General features: G+C 38.5%; 1 protein-coding gene and 1 pseudogene across 4 annotated transcripts in view; both read left to right on the top strand.

The window, feature by feature from the left end:
* The window catches only part of B3galnt2 (beta-1,3-N-acetylgalactosaminyltransferase 2), a 75,584-nt gene that overhangs the window by 6,180 nt on the left and 51,283 nt on the right, over positions 1–18,121 (top strand). For all 4 annotated transcript variants that reach the window (XM_021266386.2, XM_021266387.2, XM_021266389.2 and 1 more), the window contains exons 2-4: positions 1,831–1,978; positions 7,059–7,159; positions 13,439–13,632. In XM_021266386.2, the coding sequence (XP_021122045.1) occupies positions 1,831–1,978; positions 7,059–7,159; positions 13,439–13,632 (443 nt within the window). The remainder of the gene's footprint in view (positions 1–1,830; positions 1,979–7,058; positions 7,160–13,438; positions 13,633–18,121) is intronic.
* LOC106010214 (protein farnesyltransferase/geranylgeranyltransferase type-1 subunit alpha-like) lies at positions 7,166–13,431 on the top strand (annotated as a pseudogene).

The following is an 18,121-nucleotide window of genomic DNA, read 5'->3' as shown; positions in this document are numbered from 1 at the left end:
ACTTAATGAGTTATGGAGACCTTGTCTCAAAAAAGGGCTGGGGATGCAGCTCAGAACAAAGGTCCTGGGTTCCAGTCCCAGTTCTGTCCCCCTCCCCAAAAAGATTTTAAAATAAATATATCTATTTTATATGGCCCATGTATCTTAATGTGAAAAGTAAGGTTTCTACACAATTACTGCATTCTTATAATTGTTATAATATCCTTAAAATTGTCCTAGTAAAAGGATTTACCGTTTTGATTTTGTGTTAATTGGTTCTTTGATAAAGTATCAGCGTGTTTTTGTTTTAGCCTGAATGCAGTACCTGGATCCTTTGGCATATAAAAATGTTGCATTAAGGGCTGGGGATGGAACTCAGTAGACACTTGCTTAGCATGTGTGAGGCCCTGGGTTCAATCCTTGGTGCTTAAAAAAAATGCACTTAATGTAGTAAAGATTCTTGGCTTTCAATAATTTATTTTTGGAAACATTTTGGATCAGTTCCCACCACTGAATAAAGATGAAATGGATCCCTCATCAGAGCTATATATAAGCTTGTATGTAGGCTCTCAAGCTTTAAAACTAGTGATGAAAAGCAAGGATGACATATCTGTTTCTTCCATTGTCTTTCTAAGGGCAAATTTTAGAAATACAGATAGACCTTATGACAGAAAAAAAAAAAAAACAGCCATTTACATGACTTGTTATATGATTTTTTTAAACTAAAAATGTTTAAGAATATTTAGCATATAATAAAACTTTGCTGGCAGTAGAATTATTGACATAAATAAGGGTTCTGATTCTTTCTGGCATGGAAGTCCTTTAACTTCATCTTCCCAAACTTAATAACATTTAATATAGGACTTCATCTCTCAAAGCATAATTTTCTTTTGTTATTGCTTTTGAAGGCCTACTATGTGCCCTGTACCCAAGTGAGGCCTTTAAACACATTATCTTATTTAGGTTTTCCAACAGCTTTATGGGAAGTATTATGCACATATCTGATTATGGGAAGTAGTTAAGGATACTGAGACCCAAGAAGTTAAATAACTTGTAGCTAATACAGTGGTGCCTTGGTTCATGAACTTAATTCTTTCCACAATTTTTTCCATGATTCTGGTTACAACCAGATTGCAAGCATTTCCAGAATCGTGGAAAGAATTAAGTTCATGAACCAAGGTGGCTCTGTATATGACAGAGCCAGGTTCAAACTGTAGCTTGATTTATGCTGCCTGTTATCATTTATTCGACATTGCCTTTCAAAACCAATTCTCATAAACATCTTGTTTTGAAAAATTTATATATCTGAGCATGAATACATATACGTGGAAGATAAGACTTGATCCTGTTTTCTTTTCTTTTATTTATTTTATTTTTAAACTTTTTTCCCAGTACCAGGGATTGAACTCAGGACCTTGCACGTATGAGGTGGGCTCGGCGCCACTGAGCTAAATCCCCAGCCCCTTGGAAGACAAGACTATACCAAGCCTTGTGCAGGGTACATGTCTGTAATCTCTCCTATTCAGAAAGCTGAAGCAGGAGAATCTGAAGTTTGAAGCCAGCCTGGACAACTTAGACTGACTCAAAAAAGGCTGGGAATGTTGTTCAGTGGTAGAGCATTTCTGGGTTCAGTACCCACTAGGGAGGGCAGAGGCACTATACCAAAATGTTACTAGTGTTTATCTCTGGATGATGGGTTTATGAGTGATGTTTTTTTTAAAAGCTGTCTTCTTTCTGTTTGTGTTTTCTACAAACATAAACATGTTATTTGTAATACTTTTTGTGTTACATATTAAACTTATAGTAATTGAGACATGACTTATTTCTGGTTTATTATTCTTTTTTTTATAGATCAATCTACCTTACTTCCTCAGTGGAAATCTCACCACTATGATGTGGTGGTTGGTGTGTTGTCAGCTCGAAATAATCATAAACTTCGAAATGTGATAAGAAACACCTGGCTGAAGCATTTGACAGAACATCCAGCATTAAGTCATCGGTAGGTTTTCTGAATTATTCCCTTGCCTAGTTTGAAAGTTCTGAAAAACGTTATTTAGAAGAGTCAGAGATCTTAATTCAGATACATGACCTCTTTTCCTGGGAGAAATGGCTGTTTAATTTTGCTTTTCTTGTATATAATTGGAGCCCAAAAGTAAATTTAGCCAAGATTTTAAGCCAAAAGCTACTTGGAGGAAAGTATTCATTGGTTAGTATACCTTATAGTTATATAGATGCTGAGGGTGGTTTCTGTTTTGCTTTGATTTACTATACCAGTTGCATTCCAGAATACTGTTCAGTGACTTTTCACAGCTAAGCTTAAGTGACTTCTGTGTTGTAGCATTTTCAGTTATGTGGTCTGAGGTGTGGGCAGTGTGCCTGGCTCTTTCCTGACCACCCTCCCAGAACTGAGCTTTTGTAGCATCCCTTATGCTGGTAGCAGGTGGCTCGGTATGGTGAGGAGCCCCGGGCCTTAGTGTATTCTCAGTGGGACCGGCCTCAAGGTTTTGTAGCTGGGGCCTGGGGGTAAAGAAGCATGGAAGCTGGACTTCCAGCTATGTGCAGACAGGTGGGTGATGGACCGAGAAGCCCTCTCAGGACTGTGTTAAACCAGCACTTTTGTGACTGAGTAGCTATACAAGTGAATTGCGGTTGTGAATTTTCTTGTCACCAGCAGTGAACATTTATAGCTTTCCTCTCTTACTTATAAGGGTGTTCATTCCTTTTCAAGACAGGTTTCTTTAGGGCACAATCACAATGATAATAGAACCTTTTGCCCAGCAAATAAATGAAAGGCCTCAGAATCATCACTACCTCCAGAACCTATACTTTTTCCCATCTTGGAAAGTAAGAATTCCTCTCTGCCAGGTGCTTAGACCAAAATCTTGGTGTTATCCTGGATCTTCTTCCTTTCACATGCTATGTCTACCCCAACAGCATATCTTCTGGGTGCTGCCTTTAGATTATGTTTGGAATTGGACTCCTCTTAGCACGTGTCTTACCACTGCCATCCTCACCTAAGCCACCACCATCTCTAACTTGGATTATTGCAGAAGCCCCTTACATGAATCTCCTGTTTCTACCTTTGACCCCAATCCTCTACATTTAATTCTTCATTCAGCAGCCAGAGTGATTTTTGTGTGTGTGTTTTCATTTTTTTGAGTCAGGGTCTCACTGTGTAGTTTAGACTGGCCTCAGCCTCAGCCTCCCTAGTGCTAGGGTTATAGACGTGTGCCACCCAGTCCTTTTTTTGGTCTCACTAAGTTGCTGAGCTGCCCGGCCTGGGCTCAAACTTGTGATGTTCCTGCCTTAGCTTCCCAAAGTACTGGAATCGCAAGTGTGTGGCCAGCTCAGAATGATCCTTTAAAAGCTTAAGTTTGTGGCACCTGCCTTGCAAGCGCAAAGTCCCGAGTTTGATCCCCGGTACCAAAAAAAAAAAGCTTAAGTTTGTTAACCCTGTATTCGTAACCCTTCACCGACTACCTTTCTTGCTTAGAATGGAATCCCAAGTCTCTTGTTGTCTTTGACCTTCTCTGTGTCTGTTTCCTGTATGCTGGCCACTTCACTCTGGCTTAATACACTTAACTGCCCTCACAGCTCACTTCCTTCAGCCTCTGCTCAGATTACCCTAGCAGACAGCTCATATTAAGTAGCACCCCATCTATTTCATTGTCTTCCCTCACTTTGCTTTGTCATTACACTTATCACCAATTGGCAGGTTCATTGTATTTAGTTGTATATTTATAAATGATTTAATCTTTCCCCTCTAGAATGTACGTTTCGTCTGTTTTTTATTGTTATATTCCCAGTACTTAGAACCTAACTTGACTTAGGTCCACAGTGATGGTGAACCTTTTGGAAACAAGGGCCCAGACTGCAACTCAAAACAGTTTATCACAAAGTGCCGGCACTTCAGTTAAACCTAAAACTGAGATTTTAGTTTAGGGAAAAACAAAACAAAACCTCATACATTAACATCTTTTGTCTTAAAAGAAAAACAAATAGTATGGTGTCATAGGTTTGCCACCACTGGCCTAGTGAAAGGCACTCAACACCTGTAGAATGAATGACTCAGAACTAAATGTAATAAATAAGTTTTACCTTTAGAGGTTCACCTATAGTTCATTTGCTTTTGTAAGCTTTGTGGTTTGTTTTGTGAGAATGATAGCGCATCTATATAGAAATAGTTATTAGCTAAAAACAACTTCCTGGGGCAGAGTAATTATGTGGATTTAATACTTTTATTCCCATTCCTTCTCGGCCTTTTGGGTAAGAACAAGAGTAATAATTTTATTCCAAATGCTAGTTGTCTATGTATTAAGTGTCTTATGTAAGGTATTAAGTGTCTTTGTAAGCAAGTAGTGTGTTGTGTGTGGTGAAACACAGATATAGCTAAGCCTGAATTTTTAGAGTAGCTTGAAGTTTAGTGAAAGAAAATAGATATAAGTGTTGTAAAATGTTACAGGTCCTATGAAATAAATAAATATAAAATATCCTAGAATATTTGGAAAACTCCAAACAATCCTATGTAACTAGAACACAGGGATTTTTTCAGGGGAGAGGGGTATTGAGGGTGAGTATTAGAAAGCCAGGGAAGAAAGGAGACACAGAGAGAAAGGTTATGTAAAGAGAGAAGGAGAGCCAGGTGTGATGATACACACTTGTAATTCCAGCATCTGGGAGGCTGAGGCAGGAGGATCTTGAGCTCAAGGCCAGCCTAGGCTACATAGTGAGACCCTGTTAAGAAAGAATGAAAGCTGGGGATTTAGCTCAGTGCTTTTGCTGCCTGCTGTGCAAGCACAAGGACCCGAGTCCAATCCCTGGTACCAAAAAAAAAAAAAAAAAGAATGAGAAAAGAGGGCAGGCCTGTGACTGGGAGAGGTGAGCTTTGTGGAGGGTTAAGTGGAAGATGAGACCTGTTCAGGTAAGGATGGAAAGAACAAGAGGCATTAGAGTGACTGCTAGGTTTGTGACTTGGAGAATAGTGGCCCTCCATCCAGTCACAGAGTACTAGATGAAAAGAGCAGCTCTCACGGGAAAGGAGCTCAACTGTGTACATGTCGAGTTTGAGGGCCCTACAGATAGCAGTATACCAGAACATGCTTACTGGTTGGTTCTCTGGAACAGAGTATGCTCATGTGTACACATATGTGTATTATAAATTGTGCTGATATAAAAGATGCGTAGCACATGATTGACAGATAATGATATAAATAGTACTCTTTATTAGTAAATTCTGTGAAGCAAACTGATTCTCATAGAATGCTTTTGTTTGCCAGACTCTGTTACCAATTCATGGTTGCAATTGACAAAGCAGTGTAGTTCTGACACAAATATTTACTTTAAGTTAAAGAGTAAAACTATAGTGACAACTAAGATATGTCAGAATTTTACTTTTGGTCCATGAAACCAGTGACTTCTTTGCTGAATCATAATAATCTTTGAACATTGGAAGAGTATTTTCTCCCTTTTTTGTACTACTCACAATATAGTAGCTCCAGATAGAGTACACTATGTTTAATTTGCATTATTAACATTTTTGCATGCTCTTTCTATTCTTTTTTTTGGTACTGGCGATCAAACTCAGGACCTTGTGCTTGCGAGGCATGTGGCAGAACCACTGAGCTAAATAAATCCCCAGCCCTTGCATGCACTTTTGAGTCTGCACAATGAAGAAAACTATATCAAACGCTTACTTTTATTGTTTGACAGTTTCAGTGGTCTAAATAGTGGTCTAAATTTCAAGAAACTAATGTGATGTTACTAAATTCAGAATTGGGGAAAGATGTGCATAATACACCATATATAATATTCATCATGCATATAAAGATAATCTCAAGAGACTGATAATGGTAAAATGTAAAATCAGAAAATGATGAGTTTATTCCTTTTGTTCATAATATACTTAATTGTAAGTACCTATAAAATCTGCTGAATAACCATCTCTCAAAATTCCTGAAAATATGACAGTTGCTCTCACAAGGCAGGACTAGCAGGCTTCAGAACACAACTGCCTGTGGGTCATCTAGGTGAAGATATCCAATGAATTTATGGATCTTTTACTCAGCGGTTAGGTCTAAACTAGAGCTAGTTGCCCAAAAATCATTCCTAGGCTAGTTGAGTCCTTGATAATAAATAATATTGTTCAAGAAAAGGAAGTGAAAAGAGTGGGCAGATGGAGAAGAGATTCAAGGGCAGACCCTGGCTCATATACATTGTTTTTACAATGTGGAAGGTTGGAGTTACAGGGTAACCAGTAAGACAAGGTCTAGGAGTGGTGGGGACCTCATCTTGCATAGAAAGACTAATCTTGAGCAGAAGGAAGACCTGCTAACATAGAAAACCAAAAAACAGAAAAGCCAGGCATGGTGGCACAAGACAGTAATCCCAGCACTCTGGAAGCCTGAGGCAGGAGGATCACAAATATGAGCCCAGCCCCGGCAATTTAGCAAGGCTATCTCTCCAAGGGGGAAAGGTGATGTGGCTCAGTGGAAAGGTCCCAAGTTCAATCCCCAGTACCACAAAAAGAAAGAAACAAAAAAGGAAAGTTGGAGATACGGATAATTTTTTGGTTTGGTTTTGTTTTGTTTTTTGGTTTTCGGTTTTTTTTGAGACAGGGTTTTGCTATGTAGTCTACGCTGTCCTTAAACTTACTATGCAACCTACCTAGGCTGGCCTTGAACTCATTATGTAGCCCAGGTTGGCCTTGAACTCTCAGTGATCCTCCTGCCTCAGCCTCCTGAGTGCTAGGATCGCAGGCATACGCCACCACACCCAGCTAAGATAGGGATAGTTTTTGAGAAGTTGCAGTACATTTTTAGATAGCATGAGCAGTCACTGGTAGCCAGACCAAACCTTCACACTTGCTTTAATACAGTATTACAGGAGAGAGCTCATACACAAGTTACTGGGCAGTTAACAATTTGATGTTCCCCCTTTTTGCTAGACTAGAATAATGAAGATAGAGATTAATCCTCATAAATACTTATGTCTTAAAGTAAAAGCTCTAAAATGAGCCTGAGGAAACATGCACGTGAAAGGTGATGATAAGTAACTGATGTTAATGCCAACACATCTCTCAGTGTGCTTGTGAAGTTCATAATAGGTGCTCATGGCTGTGAAGTGCCCGTGGAAGACAGGGAGGACCCTTACTCCTGCAGGCTGCTCAACATCACGAGTCCAGGTGAGTTGTCTTCTGTCAAAGACTGCCCATCTACAAGTTCAATGATGAATAAAAGTTGCTAAATTTAATAGTATGGAATTGGTTTTTGACATCAAAATATGTGTTTCATCCCTCTTGATAGATTGACTAATCCAGGAATCTATAGAGATTCTTCACAAATACAGAATTACAGGGTCCGGCAGAGTATTCTTCAGGGTGATTCAAATGCATCTAGAAATTCCTTATGCTTAGATAAATTATGAGTTACTGAACTTTGAACTTTTGAGAAACTGCTGATTTTACCAGTGGATTTGTAGTAGCATTGATACAAATATTGTGAGTCAACATTCTGTTAAGATCATTGCCAGTGCTTCTGCAAAACAAACAAACAGTAAAATATTAAAAATACAAGTAATACTTTTTATTCCTTAAAAGTGGTGGGGATTCTGATGATGATGAAGAAAGCAGATTCTAATTAGATTTTCTGTGTGTCACTAGGGAACTAATTTGGAGAAGTTGTAACTTGTCTTTATTACCCCTTCCTGTTATGTGCAGCTGTGATTCTAAGAAATGTTCAGCTTTTCCAATATCCCATGTGTTGATTATGACTTGTGTTATTTTAAATTTTGTCAAACCTTTATGGTTATGTATACCTCTGGAGAACCAAAAAATTATGCAACTCGTAATGTTGTATTAGTAATGATGTGGGTATCCTACAACAAGTTACAGTTGAAAACCAAAACCAGCTGGGCATGCTGGTACATACCTATAATCCCAGCACTCAGGAGGCTGAGGCGGAAGGATCATCATGGGTTTAAGCCCAGTCCTGGTTACCTAGTGAGTTCAAGGACAGCTTGAACTACATAGTGAGACCCTGTCTCAAAAATAAACAAATGGCACAAGGACCCGATCCCTGGTACCAAAAAAACAAAAAACAAATAAATGACTGAATGAAAACCAAACAGCAACTAGAAAAAGCCCTTACCTTTGAATTTTCCAGGGATAGGGATGTAATTTAAGTGGCAGAGCCCTTAGCAGAACCCAGGCCCTGGATTCCATCCCCAGGACTGCAAAAAAAAAAGAAAGAAAAAAATCCAGAAGTTATTTTAAGTGCCTTTACTCATTAGCAGTAAAGTAGTAGACCTCTCCATTAATAGAAAATGTTTAGGAGGGAGGAGGTGGGAAAGGGAAGGGAATTTTTAAAAACTCAAGCTGTGGTATATAGATGTAACTACTCTCCAACATGATTGTAAACTGCATGAACTGCAAACATGTACTAATAAAAGTTAAAAAAAAGAGAAAATGTTCATATATGTATGATACATTTTTAAAAATACACACACTAATTTTATCTTTTTATTTTCCTGAAAGCATTTAGGGTTATTTCAGAACCAGAAGGTCACAGTGAGCATTAATCATGATAGAAGGTTTGATCAATAGTATTATCAAAACAACAGCATTAGCCAGGCTGGCACACCTGAACATCTGTAGTCCCAGCTACTTGGGAGGCTGAAGTGGGAGGATCACATTTGAGCCCAGGAGTTCTAGATCAGCCTGGGCAACATAGTGAGACCCTCATCTCAAAAATAAAGCAACAAGGCCAGGGATTTAGCTCAGTAGTGTTGTGCCTGCCTTGAAAGCGGAAGGTCCTGAGTTCAATCCCCGGTACCAAAAAAAAAAAACAACAATTTGCTTTTTGGGTAGCTTGAGTTCAAAGTTATTTTTTAAGGTAGGAAATATCTAGTTGAGTGTGGTAGTACCCCAACACTTGAGAGACTGAGGCAAAGGCTTGCTGTGAGTTCAAGGCCAGCCTGAACTACATAGCAAGGCTGTCTCAAAACAACAACAACAACAAAAAACTAAAAATGTGAGCCAGGTGTGGTAGTGCACGCCTGTAATCCCAGCACTCAGGCTGAAAAGCTGGAGGATCAGAGTTCAAAGCCAGTTTGAACTATGTATCAAGACCATCTTAAAAAAAACCGAAATCTAGGAATGTTATGTGTTTGAGCCGATGCTTTTAATAGACCTGCTTCCACTTTGGATCTCTTTTATTTCCTGATTATAGTGTTAGGGACTAGCGAGTTAGAACAATAGAGATGTGCCACACTCTGTGTCACATTGAGTCTGTTTATTAAGCTGGTGGTCGAGGGGGGCTACTGCCTGGAAAGTTCTCTTGACATCGGGAAGTGGTTTGATTTCTCCTTTTAAGTCATGCTTTCAGTTGGGGAGGGCTCAGGAGAGAGCAAGCAGAGAGGAAGCAGAATCTTACAGAAGCAGAGCCATGCCAGGTTAGTGGGGATGTGGGGCACAAGGAAGTTTCACACACAGTAGGTGAGCTACAAAACATCCTGCAACTGCAGCAAGTTTACTGCCAAACAAGATGTGGGGGGTTTTGGGTGCTTTGTCCAAGCACAGGCACAAAATGGCATTGAGGCTCAAAATGGAGTTGGGTTGGCTATCACAATAGTAAAGAGAAACACTTTGTTTTCATACAGTATGTTTGGAATCTAGACTGGCAGTGCCTGCTCAGTCCATTACAAAAACCTGTCGTCTTTTCTTTCCTTCTTGCTCATGTCAATAATTGAGCAGAAGTCATCACTTCCCCTTTAGGTACATTTGATTGAGCATCTACTAAGTGTATAATAGTTTTAGGAACTCTTAAAGCAAAGATCCAAATAACTTGTGGGTGTTTGGGAAGAAAATACAAATTTTATTTTATTGTTATTAATTTTTTATTTTGGTGCTAAGGATTGAACTCAGGGCCTCCTGCGTGCCAAGCAGACTACCACTGAGCTACACTTCCAGCCCTAACAATAATTTTATTTATCTGAAAAAAAGAAATATATTTTTTATTAATACTGAATATGACTACAGTATTTGTATGTATGTTTTTTTTGTTTTTTGTTTTTTTTGGTACCGGGGATCGAACTCAGGTCCTTGCGCTTGCGTAGCAGGTGGTGAAACCGCTGAGCTAAATCTCCGCCCCTATATGTATGTATTTTTGGTACTGGGAATCAAACTCAGGACCTTGCACTTAACTTGCCAGGCAGTGCTGAGCTACATCCCCGGCCCCTAGTATTTGTGTTTATTTTGTAAGTAAATATATGGGTATGTGTACAGATTTTTTTTTTTTTAACTTATGAGATGGTATAATCAGCAAAGTTTGAAAGCCACAGCTCTAAAAGACACAAAGCACTTTGATATAATATTTTTTAAAAGGTCTTATTTCTTGGGCCGGGGATTTAGCTCAGTGGTTCCACCACCTGCCCCGCAAGGGGAAGGACCTGAGTTCAATCCCCGGGACCAAAAAAAAAAGGGTCTTATTTCTCAAAATTATACTGGTAGTCTCTACCATATTAACTACCCATAAAATCTATCTTGATTCATTTATGGAATTAGAAATTATTTGAAAAGGACTGTTTTGGACACTGATTAGACAACAGTTGGGAAATGGAAAACCACTGATTTGGGAGTCATTAAACCTGGGTGTGACTCCTGACTGCCATTTTTGGTGACCTTGGGCAAATTACTGTGTCAGTTTCTTAGTCTGTAGACTAAATAAACTCCACCCCCACAGGGGGAAATTGTGAAAATGGGAACTTGGTGGGAATGTCAACAAATAGGCAGTCAGAAACGCCTACTGTGTTTACTGTGCTTGTCTTTTATCAATATTGTACCACAAGAATTTTTCAGTGTTATTTGAAGTGATTCTAGTTACTTCTGTAACAGTTGCCTGACTTGTTACAAATATTTTAAATTGCCTTAAAAAAAGTAGAACCTCAGAATTTGCAGAGCAAGACCAAATTTACTGATTTTTTTCCCCCACTGATACTGGGGATTGAATTTAGGGCCTTCATAATGAACTCATCCTCAGCCATTTTAAAATTTTTTTATTATAATTTTTGTTTTGAGACAGTGCCTTGCTAAGTTGCATGGGCTGTGCTGGAACTCGCAGTCCATCTGCCTCAACCTTCTCAGTTGCTGGCATTACAGGTGTGCACCACTGTGCCTGACTCAAACTTACTGATTACTTATGACTGTAGTTAGTACTGTGTTTATTACCCTTTTTGTCCAATCCTTCCAAATAGATGCACTCCAGTTGACTTAATTCTATGGTATTTATGCATCTGCATATATATACATGTATGCAAAAAATCTGCTAAAGCAGTTTTGATAACTGAATAATGATTTAGATGAAAAGTTCATGGTTAAATTTCAAAATAGGTTTGTTTTTCTATGAGCAGCCATGATTCTGAAGAATTTTGTAAAAATTCCTGCCATTTGTGAAAGAATCATATAACAGCGCTACCTCCATTGTGGACAGAGGCGAGATGGCGGCCACTGAGGGGGTTGGGGAATCTGTGCAGGATGGCGATCCTGGTCGGCCGGAGTAGCCCCCGCCACAGCCGCACCCACCACCAGCCCAGCAGCTGCTGGAGGAAGACATGGCAGCGGAGGCCAGGGAAGCCATGGCATCCCCCATGGATGAGGGGTTCCTGAGACTGGACTCACCCACCTATGTCCTGTACAGGGACAGAGCAGAGTGGGCTGATATAGATCCAGTGCCACAGAATGATGGTCCTAATCCAGTAGTGCAGATCATCTATAGTAAAAAATTCCAAGATGTTTATGATTATTTCTGAGCTGTTCTGCAGCATGATGAGAGAAGTGAGCGAGCCTTGAAGCTCACTCGGGATGCCATTGAATTAAATGCAGCCAATTACACAGTGTGGCATTTTCAAAGAGTTCTCTTACGGTCACTTCAAAAGGATCTACATGAAGAAATGAACTACATCACTACGATAAATGAGGAATAGCCGAAAAACTATCATGTTTGGCATCATAGGCGAGTATTAGTAGAATGGCTGAAAGATCCGTCTCAGGAGCTTGAGTTTATTGCTGATATTCTTAATCAGGATGCAAAGAATTACCGTGCTTGGCAGCATCAACAGTGGGTCATTCAGGAATTTAGACTTTGGGATAATGAACTACAGTATGTAGACCAACTTCTCAAAGAGGATGTGAGAAATAACTGCGTGGAACCAAAGATACTTTGTCATTTCTAACACCACTGGCTACAGTGGTCATGCTGCATTAGAGAAGTCCAGTACACTCTGGAAATGATAAAACTTGTACCACATAATGAAAGTGCATGAAACTATTTGAAAGGGATTTTGCAAGATCGTGGTCTTTCCAAATATCCCAACCTACTAAATCAGTTACTTGATTTACGACCAAGTCACAGTTCCCCTTACCTAATTGCCTTTCTTGTGGATGACTATGAAGACATGTTAGAAAACCAGTGTGACAACAAGGAAGACATTCTTTTTTTGTTTGTTTTGTTTTTGTTTTTGTTTTTTTGGTACCAGGGATCGAACTTGGATCCTTGCGCTTGCAAGGCAGGCGGGCGGTGGAACCACTAAGCTAAATCCCCAGCCCAAGGAAGGCATTCTTAATAAAGCATTAGAGTTATGTGAAATCCTGGCTAAAGAAAAGGACACCATAAGAAAGGAATATTGGAGATATATTGGAAGATCCTTTCCAAGTAAACATAGCACAAAAAGTGACCTACCAACAAATGTACAGCAGTTACACCATCCAGAAGAACTTGGTGGAACGCTTTTACTTTTTTAAGGGACTGTAAGAAGGAGTTTAAAACTAGAGTGAACATTCCCTTACCTGTGTTGTAAAAGATGAATCACACAGATACTGATTTTTATACTTGATTTTCTTTTTTGGGTACCGGGGATCGAACTTGGGAACTTGGACTTCCGAGGCAGGTGGTGGAACCACTGAGCTAAATCCCCGGCCCCATACTGATTTTTAACAAGAGCTAAGTGTGATGTTCCTTGGGTGCTGCTGTTACTCATATTTGTTCTGAGAAATTTGATTCTTTTAAAACAAAGTAATTGGAGGGGAGAAGGAATAAAAAAGTCCCATAAAGGAACCACTACTTTTGTAGTCTTACCAACATTTAATCTACTACCTATTCCCTAAGTGGAATTTGCATTCGTAACACCTGCAGGCTACTGTCTGTAGTAGATTTGAGGTGACTAAAGTTTGGTTCAGTAAGTTGGGGATCCAGTTATCCCATCAGACCTGCTGTGCCACACTTACAGTATGTAGTTATCACTGTAACCAACTAATGCCAAAACAGTGGTTTTATAATAAAATTAGATACATCTAAAAGCAAAAAAAAAAAAATCATATAACAAATAACTAATTAGATTTTATTGTTAGGGCCACTTCACTACTTCATATTGTGATTATGTAAAACCCCTGTTCTCCTTTCTTCCTTAGTTTTGAATCAGGAAATTGAGGCATTCAGTCTTTCTGAAGATGCTACATCAGAGCTGTCTGAGGACCGAGTTGTTAGTGTGAGCTTCCAAGTTCTCTATCCAATTGTTATTACCAGTCTCGGGGTATTCTACGACACCAGTGACGTGGGTTTCCAGAGAAACATCACAGTGAAGCTTTATCAGGCAGAACAGGAGGTATGTACTGTTTTCTACAGAACTTCCTATATTTTCCTTCTCCCAAAACACAACTTTTCCTTATAAATTATGCAGGAGATTGGAAGACTATAATTCTCTCTTGTTGAGAGACTTCCACCTTTCTTCCCTTACTGACTGCATGCAGAATGCATTGTAGTGCAAAAAATTACATTACTGGTTTGAAAAGAGGTTAACTATGAATAATGCATTATATCTAGAAAAGAGAAAGTTGGACTAGGTTAGAAATTTCCAATCCAAAATCCCCCAAAGCTCAGAAATTTTAAAACTTTGTGATGGCTATAAAAATTTGGGGCCTTGTAGCTGTGTGGTGGTAAATGCCTGTAATCCCAGCTCTCAGGGAGCTGAGGCAGGAGGATCACAGCCAGTTTGAGGCCAGCCTAGGCTATGTATCAAGACCTTGTCTCAAAACAAAAAAATTGGGGGCCTCTTAGGATTGTATTTCTTCCAACCCTAAAAATCTACAATAAAAGGCTGTCAAGGGCTGGGGATTTAGCTCAGTGGTTTCACCGCCTGCTGTGCAAGCGCAAGGACCCAAGTTCAATCCCCGGTACCAAAAAATAAAATAAAAGGCTAACAGCTGCTTCAGATCTTTTTGTAATAAAGGTGTAGGGGCCCAGGGATTTAGCTTAGTGGTTCTGCTGCCTGCTTGACAAGCACGAGGTCCCGAGTTCAATCCCCGGCACCCACCCCCCACAAAAAGTGTAGAAGGAAGAAAAGTTTAGAACAATTGTGGTTACTCTTTTTTCTGAATTTGGGGAGATCCAATTTGTTCACATGATATATCTGAAGGAGTATAGGATGGAATTATTTGAAAAGATCTGTTTCTGGGTTTTAAAAATACAAAAAATGCAAAATAATTGCACAGTGAACACCCAGATAGCCACCAACTAGATTCTACAGTAGCTAATGCCTTGCTGTATTTGCTTTATCACGTATATATTTATTAACCTATTTTTTTAACAATGTATTTCAGAGGGCTGGGGATTTAGCTCAGTGGCACTGTGCCTGCCTTGCAAGTGCAAGGTCGTGAGTTCGATCCCCGGTACCCCGCCAAAAAAAAATTTATTTCAGAGTAAGTTTCAGACATTGGTATACTTCACCCTTAAATGCTTTAGCATGCATATCATTAGAGTTTTTTTGTTGTTGTTGTTCTTAAACTTTACATAAAGTGGAATGTGCATGCAGTTTGTTAAATTCCATAACCTGTTTAACCCAAGCTCCTATCAGTACGAGAAGCATGTGATCCTAGAAAGTTCCCTTATGTTCCTTTCTAGTCAGTTTCTTTACTATTCCCCAAAGGCAACCACTGTTCTGATTTTTTTGTTTTGCATAAACTGATTTTATCTGTTCTGGGGACTTCACGTATAAGTGGAAGCATACAAAAGTGCTCTGTTGTATAAGTCATTTTTCACTCCACATTTTGAAACCTATTCATCATACTGCATGATCAATAAATTTTCCCTTTTCATTCTTTTAATTGATAAGTAGTAGTCTTAACAGTATAGGCTACCTACCCATTCTAGTGTTGGTGAGAACCCAGACTGTTTCCAAGGTTTTTATCTTTTATTATGTTACTATGATGAATTGAATTTTATGTATTGCTAGAAATTATATTTCTTATACACATCAAAAGGTGGGGGAGATCCTTTCTGTTTATAAACTTTAAGCATCTCTAGCTTTTATAGGAAGTGTTTATTCCATTTACATTTAGTAGTTGTCAAAGTGGTGAGATTTCAACTCTTATTTTGTCACTTGTTTTCTGTTTGATTGACCGTTTTGTTCCTCTTCTGCCTTCTTTGAGGTTAACTGTATATTTTTTAGAATTTCATTTTAATTTCTCTGTTGGGTTTTTAGCTACAGTTCTTTGTTATTACTTTTGTGTGTATGGTTGACATAAGGATTACAATACATATCCCAAACTTTTCAGTCTTGGAGCTGCTGCTGTTTCCCTTCATGTAAAATATGGGGACTGTGCAAATTCCATTTACCATCCATCAACTTTGTTCCCATTACTCTATATATTAAATCTATATATGCTCAAAATCTCATAGTATATAATTTTTGCTTTAAACTGAGTGTATATTAAAGGATTGTAGAGAAAAAGTCTTGTATTTCCCCATATAGTTACCATTTCTATTGTTTATTCATCCCTGAATACCTAAATTTCTATCTGATATCATCTACCTTCAATTCTGATAGTGTATTTGCTGCTGCTGAATTTGCTTAGTTTTCATTTTTCTGAAAATACTTTTATTTTACTTTTTTTCTCCTTTGTTATCATGGGTTGTTTTCTGGATATGGAATTCTGGGTAGTGATTATTGTTTTCTTTTTCTTCTTTTCCAGTATTTTAAAGATTCATCTCCATGTTTTTGTCCTCCATTGTTTCTGGTGAGAAGTCACCATCCTTCAAATTACTGTTCTCATTAGTGGTGTGTGTGATGTGGTTCCTTTATTTGGGGGCTACCTTTATATTTGGCTTTAAACAATTTGACTGTTGTACCTTGGAGTGGTTTTTCTATGTCTGTTCTGCTCAGGACTTCTCAAGTTTTTTCATTCTCTAAATGTACATCTTTTACCAAATTTTGAGAATTTTCAGCTGATATTTCTTCAAAACTTTTTCCAGTGCCACACATTCCATCCATTCTTTCTTGGATTCCAATTACTTGTATGCGAGATCTCTTAAGTGTTGTCCCACAGTTCACGAATCTGGAGTTTTTTTCATTGTTTCCCCTCTGGTTTTCAGCTTTACTTTCTGTTAATCTATTTAAATTTACTAAGTCTTCTGCCATCTCAAATCTGCAGTTAAGCTTACTCAATGAATTTTTTATTTTAGGTTTATTTTATAACACTTCTTCAATTTTCAGTTCTGTTTTTACAGTTTCTATTTCTCTAAAATCTCCTTTGTATTATTTATTAATTTTGAGCATGTTTTTCCCGAGTAGACCCATGATGATACACTATAACTGCTTTAAAAAACCCTTGTGGGCTTATCCCAAGTTATCTTGGGGTGCGTCTTTACTGATTGTCATCTTTTTCTCTTGAGTATCATTTTTTTCTGTTGTATATCTGGTACCTTGGATTGAAGCCTGGGTATTGTGAACAATTGGTTGTAGGAGCTCTGGATTCCATTTTATTCCTTGAAGAGTATTGATTTTTTTTTTCTTGTTTTAGCAGGCAGTTAAATTGGCCAGACACAGATTCCAAACTGTTTTTCTTGCTGTGCACAGCAGCTCAAATCTCTGTTCAGTTTTGGCCTTACATGGACTGCTTGAGTTTGGCCTCAAATGTGTGTTTCATGAGTCAGCCACAGATTTGGGCAGAGTTGATGTGTAGAATTTGTGGCTGTCCCTCAGAGGTTCATGCTAGATGGGGTATTCCTGTTCACTTTTTAGCTGATGTTTGCTCTTCCTCTGTCCTTTAACTTTTCTGCCAGAAAGACTACAGGTTTTCATTCAGCTTTTCAGTTGCCCTAGCTTTCTACCTTTGGACAAAGACCAATAAAGAAGGTGTCCACATGTAATTCTCCTCCATGTTCTTCCTGCTTGATCTAGTTTCAGTGCTTTTAGATCATTGCTTTTTCATGTTTTGTCCTGAGTTCATAATTGTAATCTGTAGAATTGGTCTTGATATTATTGGAAGTTTAGAGTAAATATAAAGATCAATTTAAGTTTCAGGGGTTTTTTTGCTTCTTCTAAAGAAGCTGTAGTTTTTAATGTATTGATAGACATAAGAGAGGGAACAAATGAATCCAGTCCCTAGATTATACTGAATAGAGCTTTATCAAGTTTCTCAACTGTAGTAGTCTGTGTGTTAAGACTCATTGAACACCTATAATCCCAGCACTCAGGAGGCTGAGGCAGGAGGTTTGCCTGGACTACATAATGAGTTTAAGGCCAGCCTGAACTACATATCAAAACCCTGTCTCACCCCCGCCCCCAAATAAACAATTCATTGAAAGGAGAGTGGTGTAGCTAAGTAATAAACTACTTCCATAATATATAGGAGGCCAGGTTCTTTCCCCAGAATTGCCCACACATACACAAAAAAATGTATTGATGTTGAAATTCAGGTAGGTAGCTGAAATAGCAGTAATCATGAATTCATTGTTATCCTTATCTAGAAATTAGGATTAATATTGAATTTTTGATACACTGAATTGTCTCAGTATGGTCTTTTTAAAAAATTATTTATAATGTTTGGGATGCCAGTAAAGAAGTTTAGTTCAAACACAATATTTTATGGGGCTGGGGATTTAGCTCAGTGGTTCTGTCAACTCCTTCGCAAGCACAAGGTCCGGAATTCAATCCCTGGTACCAAAAACCAAAAAAAATACAATATTTTGGTCATGTTGATAACTTTTAGTTGCTGTTATTTTAGCCAGAGAGGAGTTAGTAATCTTTTGTCCTCAAGAAGAACTGATCTAAGGTGGATCCTAAAGGGTTCATGAATAGATGTATGAAATGTAAT

Source organism: Heterocephalus glaber, unplaced genomic scaffold (assembly GCF_053883595.1).
Source record: "Heterocephalus glaber isolate CG9 unplaced genomic scaffold, H.glaber_assembly_v1.0 deba00001472, whole genome shotgun sequence".
In the NCBI taxonomy this organism is placed as follows: domain Eukaryota; kingdom Metazoa; phylum Chordata; class Mammalia; order Rodentia; family Bathyergidae; genus Heterocephalus; species Heterocephalus glaber.
This window is presented reverse-complemented; position numbering and strand designations above follow the sequence as displayed.